Source organism: Arvicanthis niloticus, chromosome 26 (assembly GCF_011762505.2).
Source record: "Arvicanthis niloticus isolate mArvNil1 chromosome 26, mArvNil1.pat.X, whole genome shotgun sequence".
In the NCBI taxonomy this organism is placed as follows: domain Eukaryota; kingdom Metazoa; phylum Chordata; class Mammalia; order Rodentia; family Muridae; genus Arvicanthis; species Arvicanthis niloticus.
The window spans coordinates 26,415,467-26,433,933 of record NC_133434.1 but is presented as its reverse complement, the minus strand read 5'-3'; the positions used below and the strand labels follow the sequence as shown (position 1 = coordinate 26,433,933).

Here is an 18,467-nt window from a genome sequence, read left to right as displayed (position 1 = left end):
TTTCGTGTGTCTGAGGACAGTGACAGTGTACTCATACAAATAAAATTAAATAAATTTTCTTACTGAATATTTTATTTTATGCCATTATTAAGTATTAAGTATCCAAGTATTAAGGTCAGTTATAGGTTGAGGAAGTAGCAATACCATAGATGCAAATAGTCAAGGAACAAGCAAGACAATAAACACCAATAGTTAAAGAACAAGCAAAGCATTAAACACAATTACATGAACACTCCCATGATCACTGTTTCTAATGGCTTATCAGGATGACCAAAGTAACTGAGCCTACTTTCCTGTCCTAGCCCAAAGTCATTTTCATGTTTTATTGGTTCACATTGGTTAATTCTTGGTCCTAATGTCTGTGCTAAGTTTAAGCATATTCCCTATTTTCTGCTTTTACTGCATTCAGGGCAGCTAGTTTCATGTTGAGGTCCTTGATCTATTTGGGGTTGAATTTTGTACAGGGTGAGAGAAAGGGATCTATTTCATTCCTGTACATATAAGTTTCCAGCTTGACAAGCAGAATTTGTTGAAAATGCTATTCCTTTCCCCCAATATGTATTATTGACTTCTTTATAAAAAAAAAAAAATCAGGCAACTGAGTGTGTGGGCTTATATTTATACTTTCATTTCTAGTCCATCCAATCAACATGTCTGCTTTATGTCAGTACCATGCTCGAGTTGTTTTCTTGTTGTTGTTGTTGCTGCTGTTGTTAGTACAGTTCTGAAGTTAAAATATGGGATGGTGATATCTCCAGTGGATTTTTATTGTTTTGATTATCTTGGCTCTCTTGGGTCATTTCTATTTCCACATGAAGTTTTAATTTTTTTTATTGTCTATGAAGAATTGTGTTGGAATTTTGATGGACGTTGTGTTAATAGGTTTTGGTTTGCCATTTTGAGTGCCATTTTCACTGTTTAATACTACCAGTCTATAAGCATGGGGAGTGGCTTTAAATTTTTTTTGCCTTCATTAAAAAACATCTGTTTGAAGATCTCATTATATAAGTTTTCCACTTTCTTTGTTAAACTTATTTCAATGTATTTTACTATTATTTTGAGTGGTGGTGTTTCCCTGACTTCTTTCTCAATATACTTGTCATTTATATATTGGAAGACTACAGATTTTTATGTGCTAATCTTGCATCTGGTTACATTGCAGAATGCAGTCGTGGAAAAATTCATGATATTAAAATGGAATTTAATAAAGAGGCAGAATATCAAAAATGAAATAAACAGAAACATTTAATAAAGACAAAGAAAGCAAAAAAAAATGAGATGAAAATTTCAGCAATTCAACCATAAATTCAGAGAAAAGTCTTACCAACATATTGTATCCAGTAGAAAAGAGAAAAACAAATAATAAACACAAAGGAGAAAAATTGGATTAATCAAAGAAAACTTCAAATCCAAAAGAATTCAGAAATAGAACATGAGTGAATTCTAGGACACTAATCAAAAACCCAAGCCTGTCAATAATAGATTTTGGAGACTAAGACACCCAGGTCAAAGGCAAAGAAAATATTTCAAAAAAATCATTTAATAACATGTCCCTTAATCTAAGAGATGCCTGTCGAGGTTCAAGAGTTATAAGGAATACCAAAGAGATGGGACCCGAAAAAGAAAACAAGTAAATAAAAGCTGCACATCATATAGTAGCTAGAACACTAACATGAAGCACATTAAAAAAGCAAGAGAGAAAATGGGGTCACTTTCCAAGACTGATATAAATGCTGCTCCCCCCCCCCCCCAGGATATTTTTATTAATTACTGGGAATTACATTCAATGCACCTTGATCGCACTTTCTATTCTTCCCAGGTCCACCTTTCCACCTTTGTACCATCCCCCCAAAACGTCCAATTTTTGTTGCCCCTATACTCTTTGGATCATGGTTAAAATCCCAGTGGCCAGCCTCTTAAAGAAAACTGTGTCCTGTCCCATGTCCCCTCTTTTCCCCCATTGGCTGTCACCTGTGAAGAACTACACCACCATTTTTTTTAACCACAGTTTTAAAGAATTCTATCTAGACTGATGCTTCTTTTTGGGGGGGAGGAATTGTCACAGAAGCCTTTCATGTCTCATTCTCAGTTTGAGTCTGTAGTCATTGATACCATTGCAAGAGAAGCTTCCTTGCCCATAGCAGCCAGCAGCAGCACAGAGTTTAGACTTTGCAGGGTTTCCATTGGTAGCACTGATCATGGATGTCAGTGACAGCACAGACATCAGCATGGCCTCCAGTGGCAGGATGGACCACAGAAGTCTTTTGAGGAGACTTAATCCAGAAAATGAACCATTCATCTTCATCTGATATATCTTGTTGCTCAGAGTCAGGGTTATTGTGCAGTTGGGCATTGTGTCTAGGGGTAGGACCTGCTTGAGCTTCAGGCCACTGCATACTACCCTGCCCTCAGTGTCAGCTGCCCCACTCGCTTCCTGGGCAAAACCATTGTGCTTGCAGCTCTTGGAGAGCTCCATGCCACAGGCTGGGCCTGCAGGTTGAGCACTTGTGTTGGCTTAGCAGGAAGTGACAGGATGAGATGCCTTGGTTGTGGCCCGAGCTTCCCAGTATCCTAAAGGCTGGCCCTACTCCTCAAAGACATGTTCCTTTGTCCAATGTGTATGCTACTCCAATCTACTGTCATTCTTTTTCCAGTTTCATGAAACCACTCTTAAAAAGCATCTTCCCTTAAGACCTGTTTTTTTCAGTTGTCCAGAGATGTTCTGAGTTTTGCAAAATTGTCCTCCACCTTCTCCTCTGAAAGCCTGTGTGTCTCTCAGGCTCCTCAGACTGGCTGTGGGCCTGGTCTTGAATCTTGCACATACTGGTATGATTTGCTGAAGGAGCCAGAGGCAGGAAGATCATGAGTTTGCGGTCAGCCTGGGCTACACATTTTTACCACAGAGGCACATGCTCCACTATGTTCATAGAAGCCATGTTTGTAATAGCCAGAAGCTGGAAACAACCAGATGTCTCACAACAGAAGAATGGATACAGAAAATGTGGTTCATTTAAACAATGGGATACTACTCAGCTATTAAGAACGAGGACATCCTAAGTTTTGCAGGCAAGTGGAAGAAACTAGAAAATAACATCCTGAGTCAGATAACTCAAACACTGTTTTTTCAATAGAGACAGTGAAAGCCAGAAAGGATTAGACCAGTGTTCTGAAAGTCCACAGATGTCAGTATAGATTTCTGTACCTCCTACCCCCATGTATTCCTTTACTCTGGCATATAAAGTCAGTGCAGGGCTAGGCACATTCTCTCCCACTTAGACCAGATAAGGCAGCCCAGTTGGGGGAATAAGATCCACAAACAGGCAATAACTTTAAAGACAGCCCTCTGTTGTTGGTCCACTACATGAAGACTGAGCTACAACACTGCTGCATATGTGCAGGGACCCTAGGTCCAGCCTGTGTATTGGTTCAGTCTCTTGAGACCCTCCATGGGTAGGTTAGTTGACTCTGTTGATCTTCCTGTGGTGTTTTTGTCTCCTCAGAGGGCTCTCAATCCTTCCTTCAACTCTTCCATAACAATCTCTGAGTTCTGTCCAATGTTTGGCTCTGGGTCTCTGCATCTGTTTCAGTCAGCTGCTGGGTAGAGCCTCTCAGAGGACAGTTACGCTATGAGCAAGCATAACAGAGTGTCATTTGTAGTGCCAGGGATTGGTGTTTGCCCATGGGATGGGTCTCAAATTGGGCCAGTTTTATTGGTTGGCCATTCCCTTAGTCTCTGCTCCATCTTTGTCCCTTCATTTCTTGTAAACAGGACAAACTTTGGGAGGAAAGTTTTGTGGGCAGGTTGATGTCCTTATCCCTCCACTGGCGATCCTGCCTGGTTACCGGAGGTGACTTTTAATTTCCATCCCCACTGCTTTAGTCTCAGCTAAAGTCATTCCCATAGACTACTTGGAGCCTCTCCCATCCTAGGTTTCTAGCAAGTCCTAGAGAATGCCCCCTACCCTTCCAGCATTGCCAGCCACTGATTCCTGTTCATTCTCCTGGCCCTTTGGTCCTCTCTCTTTTCTCTTTCCACATTTGATCCTGACACCACCCCCCACCCCCCATTCCCCTCTCCATCCTTTCTTCTACCTCATTCCTCCCTGCCTCCTGTAACTCTTTTAGTTCCCCTTCTAAGTAAGATTTAAGCATCCTCACTTGGGACTTCCTACTTGTTTAGCTTCTTTGGGCCTTCTTTTGGGCCTTAGTGCACACCATGCATGCCGTTTTGAGTCTGGGTTACCTCACTCAAGATGATATTTTCTAGTTTCATCCATTTGCCTTCAAAATTCATGATATCCTTGTTTTTAATAGCTGAGTAGTATTCCATTCTGTAAATAAACCACATTTTATATCTATTCTTCAGTTGAGGGGCATCTAGATTGTTTTCATTTTCTGGCTATTATAAATAAGGTTGCTATGATCATAGTGGAACATGTATCCTTGTTATATGTTGGAGCATCTTTTGGGTATATGACCAAGAGTTGTATAGCTGGGTCTTCAGGTAGAACTATTCTGAATTTTTCTGAGAAACCACCAGATTGATCTCCAGAGTGGTTGTTACAAGTTTGCACTCCCACCAGCAATGGAGGCGTGTTCCCCTTGCTCCACATTCCTGTCAGCATGTGCTGTCACTTGAGTTTTTGCAGAGTAGGAATTCTTTTTTTTTCCCCCTCTGGTTTTTCAAGACAGGGTTTCTCTGTATAGCCCTGGCTGTCCTGGAACTCACTCTGTAGACCAGGCTGGCCTCGAACTCAGAAATCTGTCTGCCTCTGCCTCCCAAGTGCTGGGATTAAAGGCGTGCGCCTCCACTGCCTGATGAGAGTAGGAATTCTTAACTTGGGGTTGCTGAGCTCATGTTTGTATTACAAAATTATTTTGTAGAGGTCTTAAAGATGATTATGACCTGAAAATGGGTTGTAGATCTGGGTCAGTGTCTGTTCCAGGTAAATCTTAGCGTCCTAACATAGATGAGAAAGGACCATGAGGACCTTCAGGTCTTACACAACTGTGCTTATTTGTCAGAAAAGCTCTTTTTGATGCCTATAGACTTTAAAAAAAAATAGCCTTGGAGTTTTATTTAGTAGCTACATCAGTGTAGAGCCTTTAGATCAGCTCTATTCACAGCACAGGACAACAAAAAGCCTTGCCAATTTTAAAGAGACAGGATGTAGTGGGGGAAAGGCATATGAGCCTGAAGAACTTTGAAACTAGCATGGGGATTTGACCTGTTACAGGCTTGCTTGAGTTAATCGGGAACTAGATGTTCTTTGCCAGATGTAGTTAGCTTTGGGGGCAGATAAAGGAAGTAATGGCTTTCCCTGACAAAAGAAATTTCCCTCACAAGATTTCTGAGGCATTCTGAGTTCAGGTAGCAATCTTTCTGTTTACCCAGTCAGTGTCCAGCCTGAGCTGAGCCCTGGCTGTCATATAGGACATTGTTAGCAGCACTGTCATTTTTGGGGCCTGTTTTCAACCTAATAGCACCCATATAGGAACCAGCTCTTCCAAGTTGTCCTCTGACCTCCCCATAGCATTCTTACATATGTGCATGCACATACACTCAATAAATAAATGTAGAACAATACTGGATAAATATGGCAGTTTAGATTTTTCAGGAAAAAAATAATGTGATTGGTAATGTAAAACTGGGACAGAATGTGAAATATAATAATAACAATAACATGTTAATGTCATCTTAACATGACATTAGATCATAATCTCCAGTACTCGTATGTACTGATGAGAGATTGTAAAAGTATTAGCAGCTCTGAAATTAATAGTAAGTCAGCAGCAAGCCTGAGGACTAGAGCTGAAGTGGGTATCTCTCAACTTAGCAACTGTCTATTGAGTATTCTAACATTTATTTCCAATATTACTTATTTTTAATATTATTTACCTTTTTTTTGAGACAGTGTCACTAACCCTCAGTCACCCTGGCTGTCCTGATATTTGCCATATAGCCAGGCTGGCCTTACTCATAGGGTCTACCTGTCTCTGCTTTCTGAGTGCAGTGATTAAAGTGTGTGCCACCCTGCCTGACTCAACATTTACTTATTCCATAAACATTTATTCTTGATGCTGCTTATAGGGCCTGAAGAAAGCATACCTCCAATTAAATTACCCCTAAATTAACTTCAACCCATATCCATTTTAAATTGTTTCTATGGATATGATCTTTTGTTTCACTTTTTGGTGAAAGGTTCAGTTTTTTTTTTTTTTTTTTTTTTTGTCATTTAAAAACTTTAATGCTCTCACGTGACTTCAGAATAGAAAGCAGTTCTTGTCATTCAGACCACTGTAAGAGTGTAATTCTAATAAGCTCATCATTCCCTGCTTACTCAATTAAGTTCAGATTTGCCTTTTGGTGAAAAAGGCTATTCAGTATTTATCTGACAGAATAATTTCTGCTTCTTCATGCACTGTACTGCAATGAAGGGAAAGGTTTTCTGAAAAACGCTGTTTTCTTGTAGTAACTTAGAAAATGTGACAATATAAGTTAGGTAGTTTGAAATAGAAAAGACTTACTTATGTGGCATTTATGAGTGTTCAACATGTACTAATATTTGTTATTATATTTGCTAATGTTTGTAAGAGTTTGTAAATGTTTGTCATTTCTGGTTGTTGTTCATAGGAAATTTTGAGTGTGTGAAATCTGTTCTGTTTCCTAAAAGGCAAACAGACTTTCCAATTTTTGTGACTTTGGATAAAAGTCAATAACATTATTTAACTTTAATTTTTAGATGAGTAAATTGGTCTAGATGAGGTCTGAGGATGTTTTATCTTTCACCTGAACTTATTTAGGTGAACTATTTGTCATTTGGGAGACTGTTTCAGGCAAAATAAATGCCTTAAGCAATCATTATAGGTAAACATTGGTGAATTTGAGTTTGGGTGTATTAATTGGTCTTTATTTTTATTTTCACAGGCATTTTCTTAATAGGTGTATTCAGTTTTGGTTACTATAATAAAATGCCATAGATAAGAAATGTTTATAGAGAAAAAGGTCAATTTAACTCACAGTTCTAAAGATTTGGAATCAGTTCAATTCTGTTGTATAACCCTTTGTATGTATCACGTCTGCGTCTCTTGTCATGGCAGCAGTATGTCTCTCTCTCTCTCTCTCTCTCTCTCTCTCTCTGTCTCTCTGTCTCTCTGTCTCTCTCTCTCTCTCTCTCTCTCTCTCTCTCTCTCTCTCTGTGTGTGTGTGTGTGTGTGTGTGTGTGTGTGTGTGTAAGGAATCTCATCTCAGAACTAGAACCTAGAGAGACTGGGATCCCACATCCTCTGAGGACATGACTTATTTGGTTTAAATAACCAAATTAAGACTATTAAGACTCATTTTTAAAGTTCCAGCACCTCTCTTATTGCCACCCTGGGGACCATTCATTCTATGTTAGGGCACACTTTAAATTGCCAACACCACGACAGTGGGGAATTTTGTAAGAAAAACATCTGGGAACACATCTTGCTGCTGAGTTTAATAGTGGTTGACAATTACAATAAAATATTTCTGTATCATTACATAGACAGAGGCAGCTTTAGTTTGCTCACAGAAGTGCTGGTAGTGATGAAATTATGGGAGACTGTCTTTCACTAGCAGATTTTTCACTTCTTTTTTATTTTACTCTTCAGGAGTTTGATAAATATATTTCTGTGTCATGCTAGGTTGTTATATTGAATATTAGGAGGAAATATTTGAAAGAAGAGAATGGTTATGAACTAGTTTCTAAACTAAAACTATTTACCTGTCATTTTGTTTTTTGCTGATTTCCTTTTTTAGTAATAGCTTTCTCAAACTAAGGAGGTATTACAAAGCAGTGCATCTGAAAAGTCACGCTCATCAGCTAGGTGATAGTAGCACACCCTTTAATTCCAGGACTGGGGAGGCAGTGGCAGGTGGATCTTTCAGAGTTTGAGGCCAGCCTGGTCTACAAATTGAATTCCAGAACAGCCAGGGCTACACAGAGAAGCCCTGTCTCAAAAAAACAAACAAAAACCAAAAATAAACCAAAAAAGCTTCATGCTTGTCTTGCTGAAATACTCTCTAGAAAGTTCTCTCTTGGTCCTGATTTCTTGTGATGGATGTTTCTACCTCTTCATCGGTGCTAATACCCGCTCTGCTCATTCCTGTAGCTCAGGTGGGAGCTATATTGATGTTCTGGACCCAAGGGCCTGTGTACCAGTATTGTGTATCTGGAGGACAAAGGATGGCGTCAGCCATCCTGCTTTCTGTGCCAGTAACTCAAATTAATTATGAACCAATCGAATCCGTCGCAGCCAATTGGTAAACTAATTGGTAATTTTAGCTGTATTTCTATATGTAGTTATCTGAATGCCTGTAACATTACTTTCAGAGCCACTTTTGTTCTGCTTCATCTTGCTTGACAAAATGGCCTTCATAGCTTCAGGGAGAAAGATGTGCATCAGTGACTTCGAGGCCGCTCTGGCAGCTCCTCTCATCTGTTTGTATTCGTTCATTTGCAAACATGACTCAGGTTACAGCTGCATGCTACCATTCTGATCATTTTTGATAACATTGAGCTAAACATTCCTTAAAATATGCTGCCTTACCATCAAATGTACTTTCTTTCTGCCAACTAGTATCAGAAATATTGCTGCTATGGTCTTGTCATGTACTTCTTTTTTTCAAGCAAAGGGGAAATCAGTTAAAAATTTCCAAAATAAATCATGCAAAATTAAATCTTTCTGTGCTCTAATGTAGGTAGTTTAAGTAGAATAAATTTAATTAGACAATTTGAGTTATATTAGTTGAATTGAAAGAAGGAAGCCAACTAACTCTTTTAATTTGTCCCTTTCCTGATTGTAGAAGACTTTTCATTACCAGTAATTTGGCACCAAGTACTTACTACCTTTGAAAAGAAATAAACAATACTTCTCTGTTTAGAAGTCTTGTAAAGTAGAATATACCTTTTATGGCTATTCAGGGTGGCACTTTATTTCATTTGTAAATAACTTGACAAATTTATTAATACTGAGTCTGACTTATGAAGTGTTTCTCTATGCATACTTTTAAGATATTTGCTATGGATTCTACAAAGTTAATCTAACCTTAGCTGTGGAGAAAACCCTGCATTTTTAAATACTGCCTGAACCTACTGAAAAGTCTTTATAGTAAACCGAGACTAGTCATTTTAAAAAGTTTTTTTTTAAAGTTTTTATGTTCATTTATGTTTGTCTGCATGTATATTCACTTATGTTTATCTCCATGTATATTTATGTATGTCTGTCTGCATGTATGTTCATGTATGTTTGTCTGCATGTATATTGTGCAACATATGCATGTGCTGGTAGAGACCAGAAGAGTCCTTGGCTTTCCTGGAATTGGAGTTACAAGTGGTTGTGAGCTGCCATGTGGGTGTTGGTAGCTGAATTCTAGTCCTCTGAAGAACAGTAATTACTCTTACCTGGTGAGACACCCCTAGAGCTTTGTGACTGACATTTCTTATAGGGAGAATGTTGTAAGATGGTAAAATGGATATAATTTACATTTCTTTGTCTTATGCATTTAAATGACAGCTTTGGCTGGTGAAACAATATTTACATATTTAGTTATATTTTATCAGTTTCTTTATAGGGGGTTGGGGCATATAGTTAGTGACCTGTGCTTTACTTTCATTTATTACACAAAGTAAAAATTGAGATTTAGATGCATAATGAACCCATTACAAAGATTACTTTTGTGAGATGTATAAAATATATTGTCAAAGTACTGTAAATGTAGGTTACCTAAAGAAAAAAACTAGGGCCTGGGGAGATGGCTGAGAGAGTAAGTGTTGTGCAGACCCAATGATCCGAGTTAGCATTGCCAACATCCATATAGAAAGTCAGACTTGGCAGCAAGCGTTTGTTAAAAAAAAAAAAAAAAAAAAAAAAAAAAAAAAAAGCAAGTGCTGGGAAGCAGAGATAAGAGGCTCCCCATTCCTGCTTGCTGGCCCATGTAGTCAGTCAGTGAGCTCCAGGCCCAGTGAGAGATCCTGCATCAAAAAATAAGATGGAGTGAGCTGGGGAGATGGCTTAGTGGGTAAGAGTATGTCTTAGTTACTGTTCTATTGCTGTGAAGATACACCATGACTAAGGCAACCTTTAAAATAAGTCATTTAATTGGGAACTTGCTTATCTTTTCAAAGGGTGAATCTATCCATGACTGTCATGGCAGGGAGCACGGCAGCAGATAGGCAGGCATGATGCTGGAGCAGTAACATAAAACTTAGATGGGATCTCCACAGAGAGAGAAAGTGAGACTGGGCCTAATGCAGCTTTTGAAACTGCAAAGTCCACTTCCACTTCCTCCAAAGCCACACCTCCTAGGCCTTCCCAAACAGTCCACCAACCAAGAAAGAAACATTTAAATCTATTAGCTGGGGGTGGGGGGCATTCTTATTCAAATCACCACAGAGTGCTTTCTTTTCAAGCACAAGGGTCTGATTTTGAATCCCTAGCACCTGCGCATGGCTAGGCAGCTAGGCATAGTTGCAACCCCAGTATTGGTAGGCAAAGAGAGGCATCTTCTGAAAGGTTGCTGCTTAGTTATCCTAGCTGAAACAGTTTCTAGGTTAGCAAGATACTTAATTTGTACTTATATGTACATATGTATTTGTATATCCACTCATACATATGCACAAACATACAGACAGACATAAAAGAAGAAACCTAGAGTTTTTGTGGTAATTATGAATGTGGTCAGAGAGCATAGATGGTATAGACATCCAAACTAAGTTGGTTTTAAAATGTTTCCTTCCTATCCAGTGAATTTAGTATTGTCTTTGGAAGTACAAATGGACATTTTGACCAGTAGGAGATGCAATAGTAAGTTTTCTTGCTTTCCTCACCTCTGTCTTCTTGTCTAACCAGGAGACACTACTAAGCTAAAGTTACAGTTTCTGTGGTTACATCATCTTGCCTCCTGTCTCATTTGACTTTGTACCAACCACATAAGAAATGACGGTAAAATTTTGAGCATTAACTACTTTAAAAAGATAGCTGTTTTTTGAGCCAGGAGTTTCATTTTTATTAGATTGGTTCTCTCCTATTTAAAAAGGTTTTTAATTGAAATACAATCACATCACTTTCTCCCTCACCTTTCTCCCTCCAGCCTCTTCTGTGACCCCCTCTCTTGAGTTGATAGGCTGGTTTTCTTTATTATTGTTACTTGTGTGTGTATTTGAGTGAGTATATAGTTGTGTGTGTGTGTGTCTGTGTGTGTGTGTGTGTGTGTGTGGTTTCAGGACTGACCACTCTGCATTAGACAACCAATAAAGGGGAGCATCCTGGGGAGAGGATAACTCTCCTCCTACAGTCATTTGTTGCCTGTAGCTCTATGTCTAGGGGTGGTGGTGGGACCACTACTACATTAACATGCCCATTGTTACTGTCATTGTTTCAGTTAATACATCAGTTTTTAGGAAAGACTGTTTGACAGCAGAATTTCTAGCATTCTGGCTCCTACAGTCTTTCTGCCTCCTCTTCTGCCATGTTCCTTCAGCCATAGATGCAGGAACTATGATACAGATGTATTCCCCCCCCCCCAAAAAAAAGAAGTGACATCTTAAGAATATTTATTAACTTCATTTTTCACAAAAACAGAACAGCTCCCCCCTTTTTTAACTTTTTAAATTGGCATGTTATTTTGCTCATAAGTCTTTATATATTTTATTAGATTTGTATCTATAAATATCCCGTAGTTTTTGGATTTAACCGTAAATGATATTATTTATTTATATATACCTATACTTGTTGTGAATATATTTAAGTTATATACTTATGTTTTGCTACTTATAATGAAATGATTACCACAGGTAAGTTAATTAATAGTCATCGTCTTATTGTTTCTTTTGTGTGTGTTTGTAGTAATAGCATCAAAATCTAATTTTTAATATATCATGCAATGCTTTTAGCTATAGTCCTTATGCTTTGCAGTAGACCCCCCCACCACACACATACCACACACACACACACACACACACGCACACGTACCTTTTGTCCTATAGTGTATCCATTTCTGCTTCTTGTCCATAGTAACCTTAACTCTGTTTCTATGTATCGTGCTAGTTTCCCCCTATATAATACACTGCTTTCTCCATTCATTTAGCTTATTTTGCTTAACATATGCCTTTTAGGTTATTCCATGTTGTTGTGAATTTAGTATTTTTTAGTGGCTAGAACTTGCAGTATATACTTATGAACACTTTTACATTCACATATTATTCTAGTTTATAGTGAGTCCTTATAATAACAATAATTTTAATTCTTCATCATATATCACTTTGTTTTAGTACATAATAGCACGTAGAAAGAGGCTTGGGAGATGGCTCGGTGATTAAGAGTACTGGCTGCTCTTCCAGAAGACCAGAGTTCATTTTCTAAAATCTCTATGGTAGCTAATAACTGTCTGTAACTTCAGTTTCAGGTTTTCCAATGTCCTCTTTGGGCCTCTGTAGGTACCAGTCACACGTATGATGCACAGACATGCAAGCAGGCAAAACACTCATATCTCCAACATAATAAACAAAAAATGATAATTGTTTGAAAAGAACACACAAGTATACTTAATAAAATACAATGTTGATTGATTTTATTTTTAAAAAAACTGTTAACTGCTAAATCTATTAATAAGAATTTCATTTTTCTTTTAATTCTTTGAGATATTGTACCTTTCTTTATGTACAGCTGTGCATTTTATTAATATTACTTTCTTTGTAATGACTTGGGTTGTGTGTGTGTTTTAAAATTTCTGACAGCAAGTCTATTTAAATCAAATTTTCTAGAAAGATAGGATATATAATTAAGGCCAGTTCTCCCACTGAAAACGGAGTCTAAGCTGAGTTGTAGTAAATTTTCAGAAAGCTTTAGAGTAGTGAAAGATTCTTATGAACAAGGCAGTTATAGGGGGCTTGACCCAGAAAATATGTAACTCTGAATGGGGAAGCTCAGGAGAACATCTCAGAATAATTTATTTGTTAAAGAAGATATTGTGGTAGAAATTAGAAATAAAAATGAGAATAATAATAAATAATATTATGGGATAGAGACTGAGTTATATGTAATAGGAACTTTTTAGAATTAAAGCACAGGGCTGGTAAGTTGGCTCAGAAGGTATTGGTGCTTGCTGCTCAAGCCTGGCAACCCAAGTTTGATTTCCTGGAACTCATGTACAGGTGGAGGTGGAAGGACAGAAGGAAAGTTCCTCAGTCCAGTAATGGGTATGTGTGAGAAATCAAAACAAAAATTGTATTTAATGTTGTAAAGCTGAAAGCTTTTCTCTAAGAAATCAGAAAGCTATGGCTCCTCTTGTCACCTGTACTCAGTGTTATACTAGAGGCACTGGTTACTGGAAGGGAGGCTGGGGTGGGGCTCGGGAGGGTACACCAAGGAACTTCCGATTAGTATTGTGTTCTTTGTCACTTGTGATGGTTGTAAGGTCTTTGTAGTGACTCATATGCTTGTGTGTTTGGTGTTGGTCACATAACTTTTTTAATATACATGTATTATTTATGTACTTTTCTATATAGAAACTGCACAATAAAAGAATTAAAATGATTGCTAGTTAATAAGACTTTGAGAAGATGTATTAGTGCCATTTCTTGATCTTTAAGCTCTGGATTCAAATTACATTATCCTACCAATAGAATGAAAAACAAGCAACAATTCCAAAAGAACAAAAAACATTAGATCAGTAGACTATGTGTCTTTTTAAATGAATGTAAATGTAAAAGTCACTAAAGGGAAAGCTCATCGCTCTGATTTTTCCTAAAGCTCTTTTTACCCCCACAGAATTTTTTTCACAGAATAGTAGTTAATGTTTTGTTATTTAAATTAGGAGGTGTTAATGATGCTGGATTACTATGTGAGAGATTTCAAAGCATTGATTGACTGGATTCAACTTCAGGAAAAGTTAGAGAAGACAGATGCTCAAAGCAGGTAATGAATTCTGGTATTTATATTTGTAGTAACTCTAGTTTCAGTAGCAAGCTTTGAAATTGACAGTGGATAGTGGATTTTGTACCAGGTTGATTTGAAACCTGTAACAATCTAATATTTCTCATTTGGTTAATAATAAATATTAATGCCCTTGTCAGTGCAAGTCATATTGTTTAGTACAGAAATTAAATTGCTACATATGACTCATGGATTTTGTTATCTAATAGTATAAGAAAATGAAACTTGTACATCATGCTGTGTGTATACTGATGACAGTCTGTGGAGGGTGGGACATTGGCTTTGAAGACGAGACAACAGATCAAACAGTTATGAACTGTAGGGAATGCTTAAAGTAAACACAGCCTCCTGGAAGCTATAATATATTTTCTCATCGTGGTAGGCAGTGACCAAATTGATTGTTTTTTAGTTTCTCTAGATACATTTACTTGCCACATCAAGATTTCATTTTGTTATAATTTTAGAACTCTAAAAAGCCTAATTATATGCTAACTAGTATATTACAGTAAACTAGTATTCTCTTCATATCACTTCAGATTATTCTATTTCATTTCATGTGCTAAAGGTACTTTAAGCACACGAGAATACTTGAGACATTTATTCTTTGAGTCAAACTAAAAAAAAATCATTCATGAGAAGTCATTCATGTACATTCTAATTACACAAATTTCTTTAAAAATTCCTGGTGACAAGGTAGGAAATGGAAGGAGAGAAATGTGTATCAAAAGTCTTATCATTATTGTTTATAAACTGTTCAAAATTATTGTGATACTGTTTATTCCTTGTTTTCCTGGAACTTGCTTTGTAGGCCATTCAGCAGCTTTCTTAGCCTACTGCAGTAAATTACCAGTTGAACAGGACAGAATATGAGTTATGTTCAAATCCCAATATTTTGTGTGAATGTGTGTGTGTGTGTGGTGTGTTGTTTGGGTACATGCAAGTATTTGTGTATGTGGATTTCTGTGTATATATGTATATATATATAGAGAAAGAGAGGCTAGAAGTTAGTATTGGGTGTCTTACTTTATCACTTTTTACCATATTTTTTGAGAAAGGTCTCTCTTTGAACCTGGAGCTCCTCAGGCTTAGCTATAGTGGCTTGCCAGGAAGAACTAGTGATCTGTCTGTCTCTGTTCCTTCTGGTCTGGGATTATGGATACACACCACTGTACTCAGCTGTTACAGAGATTCCGGGGATCCAGATTCAGGTCTTCATGCATGGCAAGCACTGTACCTACTGAGTCATTTTCTCAGCACTCAATAACAGCAATTGTTTTCCTGGAACTTGCTTTGTAGGCCATGCTGGCCTCAAATTAGATCCACCTGTTTTTGTCTCCCCAGTGCTGAGATTGAAGGTGTACACCACCATGTCAAGCACACACATTGGCATTTACATTAACTAGTTATCATCATATCTTCTCTTTGCCTCATGAAGCAGCTCCAACATATGGAAAACAGCCTTAAATTTCCTGTTGATGGCATTAGTCTTTATTAGTGTATTCTTCAAGTCATGCTTGACTTGGGGTTTAAAGATTAGGATTGAATATACACATATGCATTAAAAGTACTGATAAGCATATTTATGGCTATATTTTAAATAAAGATTTTGAGATAAAATTAGAAACTACCAAAGAATATTTTGACTCACTGGATTTAACAAGAATAAGCCTATATGTAAATTTAAAATGTAAAACGTTCTTATAACAGCACTAATGATGCATCTATAGCCATATGTCATGGTAATCATGATAATAGCTGCAGTATACTTCTTAAAATCAGTTGGAAAATGACACAAATTCTAATAGAAACAGTGAGCCAAGCATACCAATATGTAAACTCCTAAAGAAAAAATTCAGATGGCAATAACACGCATAACATTACTATTTATACTAATAAAATTACACAATTAAAAAAAAAGAAAACAAAAACCATGTAACCATTTTGCTGATATATATTTTTTTTAAATAAAAGATACCAAGTGTTGGCAAAGTAGAACATCCTTCGTCTGGCAGGGCTATGACTTCTTTCAGAAAGGTGATTTGGTTATAATCTATTCAAATCTTTGGGTTTTTAAATACTATCTTATTTGAATTTTTTGTTTTTTATCAGTAATCAGATTTGTATAGCTTCATTTTGTTTTTGTGGTTTTTAGTGAGGGGCTAAAATATCTAATGACTATATTACATGGAAAGTAAGCTATAGAGAGACTGGCTGGAATGATAGGCTTTGAATACACCATGTTGCTTAAAAAATATTTCCATAGGATAGGTATCATGTCAGTTGATTGTGAGACAGAGAATAAAGAGGAAGAGAAGGTCATTTAATCCACGTAGCTTCTCCAGTAAATAGCAATGGTGTCTTTTTATTTTTACTCTATGTTGATTAAGGGGTAGAGAAGGAAATTTCATGTATTCTTATCTGCTCTTGTTTTAACCCTCACTATTTTCTGTGTTTTAATTTTTTTTTCCATAAACCTAGTTATCTGGAAAATCAGACAAATTAATCTGAATCAATAGTATTGTTTTAATTTATTTTTCTGAGCATATGGAGAAGCTTGTAGATTGTAACAGGTTTATCTCAGTTGCGTATGGTGATACACACTTTTATTTTCAGTACTTAAAAGATAGAGGCAGGAGTATCTCTTGAGTTCCAGGCTAGCCTGATCTACATAGCAAGTTCCTGGCTAGCCAGACCCCACATAATGTACTCTTTGGCAGACAAGCAGTGTATCTCATGTCTTCCGTAACCCCACGATCTTTTTGAGGGAAGTAGTGGCTGCTGTTTGTGTGGAAAATCCTGTACCATAAACCATCAAAGATTGCTTACCTGTTAGTATGGTACCTTTCTGGTAAGCAAGACTTCGGGCAGAAGTTAGGATTTGACCATGTTTTTACTCATTAACAACAGAAAGCAAAGATTAGTTTGTTTTTCCTTTTTTTGGTTAAAGCCATCTACTGTATGTTCTACATTGTCAGACCAACATCGCTGGCGTGGGAAGTAAAGAAGATGTCTCCAGGACGTCATGTGATTCAAAGCCCATCAACAGATAGAATGAATGTAACATCAACTGCAAGAAGAAGCTTAAACTTTGGGTGAGATGAAAATATTCACAATATAGCAAAACCAGTATTTCAAGAGAAAAATATTCATAGTTATCAACCCCATATATGAAAAACCATCTATCATTTCCAGAAAGTACTCACCAATTTCTGCTCATAACTCAGCACACACAAACACAAAGGAGCAGTTGACTGTGTGTGTTCAACTCTAAATGAAACATCTGTATCAATGTCCTCCACTCTCAAGGCTCAGGAACTATCACAGAAGAGGGGGCAGAAAAGAATCTAAGAGGATTGGGAGGACTGCTGTAAAATTCTTCCCTTCAGGACATGACAAGGCTATTGCATTCATGAATGCATAGCTGTTGTGGTCACAAGACCTGAAGAACATCAAGCTAGCCAAATCCCAGCATGGATTTTTTTTTTAATTTAATTTGATTTATTTTTTTCTGAATTATTATTTTATGTTATTTATTTAGTTGAGAACTTCATGCAGTAAATTTTAATACAATTCTCTCCCTTCCCTCAGTTCTTTCTGGATTCTCCCTCCCCTACCCATCTGGCTTCTTAAACCAAAACAAACAGAAAACCACACACACACACACACACACAGACACACAAAACCTTCCACATGGGAGTCAATTTATGTTGGGCAACTACTCCTAAGATTAAGTCCTGCCCTTCAATGTGGTTAATATACCTAGTAACACTGCACTAAAGGAAAACTCTATTCCCTCTCTCAGAAGCTATCAACTTCAAATAATTTCTTGCCTAGAGGTGCCCACTTCTCTTTCGTCATGTTGGGATTTTGTCTGGCTTGCACTTGCACAGATCTTAGCATATTGTCACAGTCTGTGAGTTTATATGTGCATCAGTCCTGTTGTGTTGGAAAATGCTGTTTCCTTGAAGTTATCAGATACCTCAGTCTCTTACAACTGTCTTCCTCCTTTTCTGCATAGATGTCTGAGCTTTGAGGGCAGGGGTTTGGTGAAGTCATCCTATTTAAGGTTGATGGAACCACTCTGCACATTGTCTAGATGTGGACCTCTATATTACCATCTCCTTCAAGAAGCAGCCTCTCTGGTGAGGGGTGAGTGATACACTGACCTGAGAGTACCTGTGTGTCATTAGAAGTCACCTTACTTTGTTCATTGGCTACCTTCCCCAAGCTGAGTAGAAGACCCTTTTGCTGAACATACTACAGATTTTTGCCACTGAACATGGAGAGATAAAGCTGATGTTCAACTGGAAGCTTTACCTTAATGCTACAGTGCCAGAGCTATACATACTGCCCAAACTAGGAAGCACTACTTCTCAACCTTCCTAATAATGCTATAACCATTTAATATAGTTCTTCATGTGGTGACCCCCAAACATAAAATTGTTTTTATTGTTACTTCATAACTAATTTTGCTGTAGTTTTGAATCATAGTGTAAATATCTGTTGTG

General features: G+C 37.4%; 1 protein-coding gene across 5 annotated transcripts in view; it reads left to right on the top strand.

Moving 5' to 3' along the window:
• Scaper (S-phase cyclin A associated protein in the ER) overlaps window positions 1-18,467 on the top strand; it is a 325,065-nt gene that overhangs the window by 29,548 nt on the left and 277,050 nt on the right. For all 5 annotated transcript variants that reach the window (XM_076925321.1, XM_076925318.1, XM_076925323.1 and 2 more), the window contains exons 7-8: window positions 13,841-13,941; window positions 16,935-17,051. In XM_076925321.1, coding sequence (XP_076781436.1) covers window positions 13,841-13,941; window positions 16,935-17,051 — 218 coding nt within the window. The remainder of the gene's footprint in view (window positions 1-13,840; window positions 13,942-16,934; window positions 17,052-18,467) is intronic.